General features: G+C 32.1%; 1 protein-coding gene across 1 annotated transcript; it reads left to right on the top strand.

The window, feature by feature from the left end:
- Positions 1 to 5,147: 5,147 nt before the first annotated feature.
- On the top strand, positions 5,148 to 9,131 carry LOC134714077 (uncharacterized). Its single transcript, XM_063575324.1, has 3 exons — positions 5,148 to 5,439; positions 6,240 to 6,278; positions 8,734 to 9,131. Exons 1-3 carry the CDS (start codon positions 5,169 to 5,171, stop codon positions 8,793 to 8,795), a joined length of 372 nt encoding a protein of 123 aa, XP_063431394.1. The 5' UTR covers positions 5,148 to 5,168; the 3' UTR covers positions 8,796 to 9,131.
- The last annotated feature ends 1,810 nt before the right edge of the window (positions 9,132 to 10,941 follow it).

The raw sequence follows: 10,941 nt of genomic DNA, 5'->3' as shown, positions 1-10,941 counted from the left end.
AAGTGTTGACTACTGTGCTTGTGATGCCCTGGGGGATTAAAACTCAACCAGCAGTGGCATCCACCCAGTGGTTGTAAATAAACTCATCATATATACCATGATTGCGCCAGACACTCGTTCCGTCCAGAAAAGAATCATCAGTGACGCTCGAATAAAAAAAAGCTAAAAAGACAAATGAAGTACGAAGTTGAAGAGCATTAAGGACCTACAATTCCTAAAAGTTTTTCCGAAATCAACCAGATATCTTAGTTTTTCCATAACGGTCAAATAACTTATGATGGCGTCAGTGAGACTTAAACTTAAAGAATGTAAGCCCCTAGTGTACCGTTTCAAATAGGAAATATAAGCAAGAGTTAAATATAAGTCCAGCCTATAATTCATGTCCCTCCTCAGATTATGTCCTATCCTTTATTGCGTCATAGACGTCAATAAAGTCTTTTCATTCTTTTCTCATCCTCATATCTGTTTACCTACAAAAAATCTTGCTCTGTCATATGTATTGACGTCAGAATTATCGAAATGTCATCTAGGATATTAAAGTTTAAACACTTTATGAGTTATTGCAAAATAAATATGTGAAATAGACAGATATAAGGCAATGTCATATACACACGAAATCCAAAATGTTCACCGCAAAACATGCATACACATCTTTTTGAAAAAACTTAGGACTGTATTACAAATGAACTTTTAATTATGGCTTACTTTTGGTTTGTTGCTCTCATCGTATACACTTGCTTTCAATTCAACATTTAACAGGTCTTATTTGTTTTTATCACAAAACATTAAAAGCCCAAAGACTAAAATATATATTTTTTCGAATATTTAAATTTTAAAGCTGTTTTTATGCTAAAAGAATTTGAATTCAGACAAAATTAACAGTAATTAACAAATGCTCCCTTTATATAGTTGGTTAGTTAAAGTGTCAAATAATCTACGAATCCTTAACGCCTAAAACGATAAAATATATCTGATACTTTGTGTCATTTGTTATTGTTTTTTTAATTTTTTTTTGGAATGAGTGTTTCTTCCAAATTGATAGACCCATTATTTACAGTTCGTTCTTATGGTGTTATACCACGGTTTACAAATACAGGGTGCGAGGGATACCAAATACTTGGAGAACATTGTCCTTTTTTCATTAATTCTTTTGAAACCCCATGGTAGGAAAGACTTCCCCTTTCTTTTGTAATTTAATCCTCTGAACCCTAATGCTTTGTAGACAATGACTTTTGTTATGTTTAATCTTCTGATGCTTGTGGGTGTTGATTCTATCACAAGGACAAGTTTACCGTGATGTTTGCGAGCTATCTCTTTACCATCAACCAGTAAAACATATTATTGTGAGCGATTCTTCTAAGAAAGTGCTTTGATGTTTCGCTTATATCATCCATCAAAACTTACAATTAACTAGCTTTTATTGGTTCCTGGCTCATTTACAATCAGAATATACATTAAAAAGAAACGGTTATGCAATCTTCATTAAAATAACAATTTTATTTTAAGGATGAATTAAGAAGGATTGGCAAAATTTTACCTTTTCGTTAACTCGAGTAATCTGTCGATCGATTCCTACATATTTGTCAAAGACAAAATCTGCAGTACCTTACGAATTATATGATATAAAGGATTGTCATAGAACATCAACTATACCACCAACCAGAATAACAGAAGTCTATCGGTGTTGACATGAATAGCAATTATATGGTAATTTTTATGAATTCCCTGTTACAAAACTCTGAACTTTTAAAAAAACTAAGGATTCTCTTATCCCAGGAAAAGATTACTTTAGCCGTATTTGGCAGAACTGTTTGGAAATTGGATCCTCAATGCTCTTCAACTTTGTACTTTTTTGACAAAATGTCAGAACTGAACCATTGTCATATATATTATAGGTATTAGAAAGAGAATGCTAAGTTGGAGACTTGTACCATTTTGACACATACCTCGATAGATAATTCCCTACCTTTCCAACAGGTTTTCTTTTGTGTATTTATGATTTTTAGCTTCTGAAAGGAGTTATGAGATTTGAAGATCGTTACAACCAAATGTATTGAGTGTATAGGTTAAGATAATATCTTTGGTTAGTTTGCTTGCTAGATGAACCGGGAAGTCATTATTATCTATACTACCGGCTCCATTCGAAGCAACATAGTCCTACAGGCAGATAGATTGGTTATCTGTCGGTGTAGTCAAATCTTACAGAACTTACTTCACATACAGCTAGGACAAAATACCAATATGGTTGTCGCATCAGTAGTATCGATTTTTTTTTTAAACGATATAAGTTACCTGAGAATGAGGGAATCAGAATGTCTCAGATAAGGATTATCTAAAATATGGAAAACGAATTCTTAGGCTGTCCTATGAACAAAACACCAAATATGAATTTGTAAGAATTTTTTTCCTATTGTGAACTTTCTGTTTTAGTGTATCATTATTCAGCAGAGATCAGTATATTGTATGTCCCCGAAAGCATCAATGTTTTGACATGAATAATGTCTTATTTCTTAAAATAAATGTGCATCAAAGAATACGATGGAATGTACTATGTTAAGATTTTTCCTGTTTCCGGCCAAGTTGGGAGCAGAATTTGAATTTTCTTCTTTTTTCATCTTTATTTGGTGATATAACCCAAATACATATTATTCTTCCTGGTTGTCTTAATTTTCGGCAGTAAGCCTCTGGTGGAGATTATTTAGAAATCGACACTGAAAGCAAAACAAATAAAACGTTTTACTTTTCTTCATCAATAAAGCAATTTGTAGGCTAAATGTAATATCTCTTTAAAGTATATTTACATAGATAAGGTTGATACCGTCATTAGTCTAATTTTACTATAAATTCTTCATGATTAGTTGAATTATAAAAATAATGTTTCAAAATATATCTACATAACACACAATAAGAAGAAGAAAGTCACATCTTAAAAATCCAGAAATGTTTCTAAATTTGAAGTACACAAGTGTACTAACGAAAACAACATATCATTAATCAAAACTGTGGTTTGATATTAGAACTTGAATGGATAGTAAAAGTTGAACATATTCAATATACTTTGAAATCCAAAACAAACTTTACAAAAATTACAAAGCACTATAAAACTTAACAGATATTCAAAAAATCGCGCCAAAAAGGATGCAGTAAAAAATGACAAATCGATCTCCCTTGTCATGACTGTCAACGATGATGAGTGATCTCCCTTTAATTTTATTTATTGGACAGGTTCATTAGCAGAAGGAAGTGAAGCCTCTTTTAAAACTTTAAGGCGATTCCGAACTGTGACAAATTGCCTTTTATTACTAGCATTAATTAGAAGTGGAATATTAAAACAATTCTTAGAGCTTTAATGGGTTAAACGTACAATCATTTTCAATATATCTGCAACAGTAAAAAGAAAAAAATTATAAATATATCGAACTCCAACGAAAATTCAAATGGGGAAAGTCCATTATCAAATTGAAATATCAAAAGATTGTTGGTTCTTCCTATCTTTACATTTCAATCCCAAAGATAAGGCTTCTTCATAGGTATTGAACGATTTGAACCAAACATGTTTTAACAGATAAAAATTGAGGTTTGTTGCACTCGAAAGTTAAAGTCATAAGAAACCTCAAAAAAAAAAAAATATGCATATGTTTTTTTTATAACTAAATGGATAGTTTTCATTATACAACTTATGTACATATACTTTTTTCTTTAATTTGTCCACATTTAGAAGAAGTTTACTTAATTTTAATTGCTTGCTTCCAGGAAGCAATTCGCCGACATATTTTCCGTATGCATAAGTGACCCGAGCGTAACCCTCCTCGTAAAAATCCGGTGACCAAAATACGCATGGATCTGTCATTGAAATAAACAAATATCTGATTATACATGTTAAACACGTGCTCAATACCCATGCTTTTTGTGATTTGTTTACTTTAAGGTGTCAATCGGTAAAACTCGGCTTCAAAACACGGCATTTAATGAGCAGCCATATTTGTAAAATCATAACAAACAGAGAGAAAACAAATTGACGATTATATGATATATTTGCGAAAATAATGATAAAATCGTGCACAGAGGACTAAGTTTATGATGTATACATGCATTGGTTCAAGAATTGGACAAACATTATTTTTCACCACTCACTCGTTTCATATGACTTTAATTAATAAATAAAATTGTAAGTGCCATTGGAGTAAAAAATTAAACACGTACATATACTGCATACTATACCCGAAGGTATTAAACGCTCCAGCGTCAATTATTTGACAATAAATATAAATCATGGACTGGTACACATCCGAATGTATTAATCTCATTTGACTGTTTCAAATTTTGTATTCTAAGAGTTTCTGTTGAAGTAAATGTGCATTGAATCTGATGTTCAGTAGTTGTCATTTGTTGATTTGGTTCAAAAGCGTTTCTCGTTTCTCATTTTTTTTATATATAGATTCGACCGTTGATTTTTTCGATTGAATGGTTTTACAGTGATAATATTTTGGGACCCTTTATAGCTTGCTGTTCGGTGTGAGCCAAAGCTCTGCGTTAAAGATCCTCCTTTTACCTGCAATGGTTTACTTTTATAAGTTTTGACTTGGATGGAGAGTTGTCTCAATAGCAATCATACCACATCTTTCTATTTTTATTAGAAGCAGAATACACACAATTTGATCATAATACAGATAATGTGTCCAGGCTTGGTAAGTTTTGTAAGCTTGGACACAGGATCCATAAATTATTAGAAAGGATAGAATCTACGCGTCTGGCGCAAATACAATTTGTCACTCCTGGTATATATGATGAGTTTATCTACACGTTTTCCTTTATAATCATGAAATCAGATTCTACTTATTTACGAGAATATACTAAAATAAAAGATAAAAGTGCATATTCATAGATATCTGATACAGTAATTAGATCTAATTAAACTTAACACCTTTCCGTAGCGAAAAAAAAGTATTAATTTACTACGTAATTAGTTAAATTATATCAAACAATTTATTTCTAGCTCTTCACAGCACGAGAAAAAGCTCTCAAAACAATTCGTTAAATAAGTAAACTTGAAAAAAAACAAAAAAAAAACCAACAAAAAAACAACACAGAACATTTAAAAGAGGCATACTCAAAAGAAAAAATTTACTGTAATATTCTTTTACGAATGTGTTCATTACGACAACAACATGTTATTTGATAAAACAAGCATTTTAATGTTCTCCTGTTTGATGGGACAGTTGCATAGTGCTCCTTCATCATACGATAAAATGATTTCCATGCCTTTAGTTGATAACGTTGGAGCAACATTAAAAGCCGATTTGGATGTAACCAAGATGAATAGATACTTGCATGAATATATTCAACAGGAAGTTAGCCGAGGCGTGTCGACAGCCATGGCAGGAATGGTCGAAACAATGGTAGAAAATAAAACGCGTGCTTTCCAAACAGAACTTGAAGGTAAATAATTTTATTTACATCTGAGGTATTCATCTTCTTTACTTTATAACTATGTTGATATGAGCGTCACTGATGATTCTTATGAAGACGAAACGCGCGTCTAGCGTTCTAAATTAAATTCCTGGTACCTTTGATAACTATTTACTTTGGTTAAGCTATTCATTTCTTTTTGTGACGGGAACAATACCTTTACGTGCAATGCACATTGTTTACTGATGATGTCACTGGTTGTCCGTCCGTCTTCCGTTTAAAAAAAACAACTTTTGACAGACTAATCTTCTCTATATTTACATAATGATGTCTAGTTTCACCCCTTTCGTCGTTTACACAGGTAAATAAACTCATCATAGATACCAGGACTAAATTTAGTATACACGCCAGACGCGCGGTTCGTCTACAAAAGACTCATCGGTGGCGCTCGAATCGAAAAAAGTTAAAAAGGCCAAATAAAGTACGAACATTCGCAGTTTGGCTAATATAGAAAATTGTAGTTTATTGACTGTTTTAAATATATATTTATCTTACAGATATATGAATAGCACTTTTCTCTTTTCCGTCTCTGAAAATATTTTATGATAGCACAAATGCTTCGTGAATCAACGGAAATGCAGAAACGTCAATCTTTGAATTTTCATATCTTAATTGAATTTCAAATTGTAAACGGATAAGACAGTTTAAATTAGTATTAATAAAATTTGTCAGTTAATGTTTTACTCAATTGGAGTGTATTTTGTTGACGGGTTATGGCATATATATATAACATTTAGAATCGTGGCTATATTTTTCCTTATTCATTTTAGCAAAAATTGTCGATAAGATGAAACAGCTTGATCAGAAAGGTAAATATTATATATTCTAACATGACGTCCTTCAAACGCGTTGAGAACACACCCGTCGTAAAATATGAATATATTGATTAGGCTGTTCCGATTGCACTCCCACGTTATATGTTTGTTTATGAATGAGATACCCGACGTCATAATACGATGACGTCAGAATATAAGCATTTTACGGGTAAATACACGCTTGTGAAACCGAAAATCATCACAACATTGAAAACGTAAACAAAATGCTAAAATGTTATATAAGCCAATTTTTTTATACAAATAAAACATGAGTAAATTATCATTTAAATTCATCCAAAATTATCTAAATACGTTATTGTAAATAGTTTTAGCATGTCACTAATTCGTTTGCTCCGTTCTTTTACGCCATTTTATAAGTGTGTTTATTTATGGGAACGGCAAATATTTGCCTCCACCTAGAGCCATTTGATCCAAAAGAATTGCCGTATTTATCCTATTAGAATCAAAATAATAGATTCTACCACGGGTTGGCCCTTTATGCCGATATTTTACCCCTCGCTATCGCTCAGGGTAAAATATTTGTCATAAATGGCCAACCCGTGGTAAAATCACGATATATTCAAGCCCCATGAATTATTTCTTAATCAACATAAAAACGCTTAATAATTACAAAACAGCCTATGGTCAAATATTGCACTTATATATATCAATGTAAGTAATTAGAATTCCTAAATATATTTACGCTCGTTGTGGAATTTTACCCGTCTTTAATTGTTTATTTCAATAATCAATTGAACAAAAAAATATCAGCGATACACCAGTAACACCCTTTTAAAGGCATACATCAATTATACTTTCGTTACAATTTGTTTTAATTATTTTGATTAGTAGACTGGACCTTTATAATGTATCACTCATTTATCATTTAGACAGATTATTATTTGTGAATCTGATGTTTCAAGCTTTTAAACTTCAATTAAGATTTTTTATATGAGAATCGCGACAAGTGACTGCGAAAACAATATCACATTAAAATGATGTGATAGATGAAAGAGACTTACTCTATTGGTACCCAATCGCAAACAAATATCTACTATCATCACAGATCAAATCAACAAACAATGATTGACCCTCAAAGTGAACGGAACGTTTCTCACTAATGCGCACACATCGTTGTCAATATAATGGAATGTTATGCGACTGTCCAAATGAGAGTTTTAGCTAGATATAAATCATAGTTTAACCTACCATTTTCTACATCAGAAAATGACTGTACCAAGTCAGGAATATGACAGTTGTTATTATTTGCTTCATATGTTTGAGCTTTAGCTTTTTTCCATTTGACAAGAGACTTTCCGTTTTGGGTGTTCTCGGCGTTTGGTATTGTGAATTTTACCTTTTTTTCTAAGAATTTTCATGTTTATATTGTTCATATGACCAGTAAAGAACATATTTCCTTTTCATAATAGGTTACTGAGCATTTCATTTTAACGAACGTTTGTTGAAATCTGTAAATTTGATATTGATTGAAAACTATTATATCGCATATAAAAACCACAAGAAGACCGAGATCGTCCATAACATTTTGGTTAGAAAGATTTCTAGTCTTGCCTTAAAAGAGGAACGAAAGATACCAGAGGGACAGTCAAACTCATGTATCGAAAGTAAACTGACAACGCCATTGGTAAAAAAGAAAAAGGACAAACAGACAAATAATAGAACACAATACACAACATAGAAAACTAAAGTCTAAGCAACAAGTACCTCATCAAAAACTGGGGGTGATCAAAGTCACTTTAAGTTTGGAATGGTCGAAATTTAAGACGAAGAATTGTAATAAAAACGTTTTTTCTTTTCGTAATCGTCATTTTTAATCGTATTTATTAATCGTAGTAAATGTACTCACCCATCGAAATTCCTTCTTTCCCAGTATAGTTCTGTTAACATAGCTTACATATAAAAGAAGATGTGGTATGAGTGCTAATAAGATAACTCTCCATCCAAGTCATAATTTGTAAAAGTAAAATATTAAATGGTTTACCTCGTCCTCTTTTATTGTTTATAAAAACATGCTCAAATGTTCTTGGTCTGTCTTATTTTCTATATGTCTTATATTGGGATTTATAGGTCTGTACGTTAATGTCACTGAACGTATTAAATTTTTTATTTAGTTTTATAAAGCATTTGACTTTCAGTCTTAATTTATTTCCTGTCAGTTATAAACTTTTTACGTTTCATCTTGATGTCTCGTTCAGCATGCAATATGATTTTAAAGCCTTTACAGGTTTAAGTCATTACTATTTTTTTTTTAATGTTTACATTTCATTACATAAAATACATTTTGAAACATGTTTCTGTATTTCATGTATTCTTATTCAATACAGTCACACGGTACAACATAATTTAACGACAACTTTCGGAATCAAACGTCCTAGTACTCTACACAGCTATTATAAATGTTTTATCAGGTACACTTGTGTCTTTACAGATAAAGAAAAACATGCGTTTTTCGCACATCTGTCCTCGGAAAAGGAAAATCTGATCGATTGAACAGTGGTTATATATGACAAAGCACCACTCAACGTCGGTGGTGGATACGATACTGCAAGTGGAAAGTTCACATGCAGAGACGACGGTCTGTACTTTTTCTCATGGACAACACTATCATATCCAAACAAAGATTTTACAAGTGCATTATTCGTGAATGGAAATGGCATAGCAGAGAACATTGTAGACAATGACGTAACTAACGATGCGATGACTGGTTCCAGCAGTGCTATATTTCAAATGAGAAAGGGAGATGTTGCATGGATAGGTGTTGTTGGAGCCGAAGGAACGTACCTTTAACATACTTGGACAAAAGGCATACCGGCATCTGTGTTTACTGGATTTAAAATTGACTGATGTATTTGAAACTAATTATGCTTATATGTTGCAATAGATGGCTATATAAAATTTATTTGCAAATGTATAACTATTATTGTTTTAAAGACTTTCCAATGCAATCGACATAGGTAGAAAAAAATAGGTATGAACTAGACATGCATTAAAAAAAAAAATATTCATAAAAAAAAATCCTTAAAAAAAATGCTGTTTCCTTGTCTTGACAATTTCAATTATGAATTGAGATAACACCGTAAACTTTTACAAGAAGCTTAAGACGACCAATATTTCCGACGTACACAACAAGACAGTATGGTGAATGAATTATAATCCAGCTTACAATGAAGGCATTGTCAAGATTAATTAGAAATACCAGAAATTCTGTTTAAAATAAGAAATATGAAAGACTAGATACCATTGAAATATATAAGCAACAACACAAACTAAGTTTGATAACGAAAAATAACCACGACAAAACACTGAACACCTATAGCGTTGTCGTTGGTTTTGTGATTTTTGTTTCGTATTATCCTTTTTTCTTTGACTTATGATTTTGTTTTGTCCCTCTGGTATATTTTGACTTTTTTTCGAAATAACTTGCAAATGCAGATTGTCTCTGAGATACCATATCAAACAAAACAAAAAAGGTCAATGGTGCAAACATAACTTCTCAATCAGCTAAACAAATATAGTAAAAACAATATACTAGAATTCAATTGTTGTTTGCCACTCCTTCAAACAAAATATAACTTTCGTTAATCTTTTGATGTCCCTTTCGGTCAAATAGCGTTTTAAGTTTCTATGTATGGATCCAAATGTTTAGGTTTGAGCGTTACTTGTAAGAGTAAATCCAATAAAGCGCCACAGAAAAAAAATAACAGAACAGCTTGATTTAAACTTAATACATTAAACGACAACACTTATAAATAATGACAACTTACAACACACATTGGCTCCTAATTTCGGGAAACACCGAAAATATATGACGGGTTAAAAAAGATCTGTACTCTGCGTTAAACAAAAACTGCGTTATGTGGAAGAACGACTGAAGTCAACACTGCATAAGGTTCACGATCACAATCACCGATGGGTTAACCGACATGAAGTGTCGGTATCTCATCTCACAGTGTGGTCGACTAAAATACCAATAAAATCGTCTTACCTGAAACTCACTATATGCTTCCTTTTCCCGACATTTATAGTACGTGTGAATTGACATAGAGGGTGATACATTTAAACCAGGAGACCCTGTTTCCTTTTCATAGCGATGGAGGGCATTCGAACCCCTCAATGTTGTAGTTGTGGCCGTGGTTTGTCTCTTCCTATTCTATTTACCAGATTCAAACATTGGTAAACTACTGTCAATTTAACTCGCAACACAAAATTTTCACCACTCTGCCCTACCGAAGACCCTTTCGTGTATGAAAATGGATCATTAAAACAAATGATTCACAATTCTACAATCAAATTCCACATTTGGAATTGCACGATGTCAATTTTTTTCCCTGATTGTTACTGACGTCCTACAATATATTAAATATATGTTTGATGATTACTGATTGATATTTTAGTCTTAGACACTTTAAGTTTTATTAGTTGTTCTTGGCTTTGAAATAACTTTCAGTATCTCTTAGAACTCTAAGACCCTTTCTTTGTGTTTTGACTTGTAAGAGTTTTTATGTGCACTGTATCGTTCTGATGAGTAAACCCTTTCTAAACTGATTTTTATATTTTTTCTCATGTGGTGTTATAGAACCACATGAGAAAAAATATAAAAATCAGTTGAGAAAGGGTTTACTCATCATCACATATT

This window comes from Mytilus trossulus, chromosome 4, assembly GCF_036588685.1.
Source record: "Mytilus trossulus isolate FHL-02 chromosome 4, PNRI_Mtr1.1.1.hap1, whole genome shotgun sequence".
In the NCBI taxonomy this organism is placed as follows: domain Eukaryota; kingdom Metazoa; phylum Mollusca; class Bivalvia; order Mytilida; family Mytilidae; genus Mytilus; species Mytilus trossulus.
This window is presented reverse-complemented; position numbering and strand designations above follow the sequence as displayed.

Coding starts and splice junctions, on each gene's coding strand:
- LOC134714077 (XM_063575324.1), top strand. CDS start 5,169: ATGTTATTTGATAAAACAAGCATTTTAATGTTCTCCTGTTTGATGGGA. Junction 5,440..6,239: donor TTTCCAAACAGAACTTGAAG/GTAAATAATTTT, acceptor TATTCATTTTAG/CAAAAATTGTCGATAAGATG. Junction 6,279..8,733: donor GAAACAGCTTGATCAGAAAG/GTAAATATTATA, acceptor GTGTCTTTACAG/ATAAAGAAAAACATGCGTTT.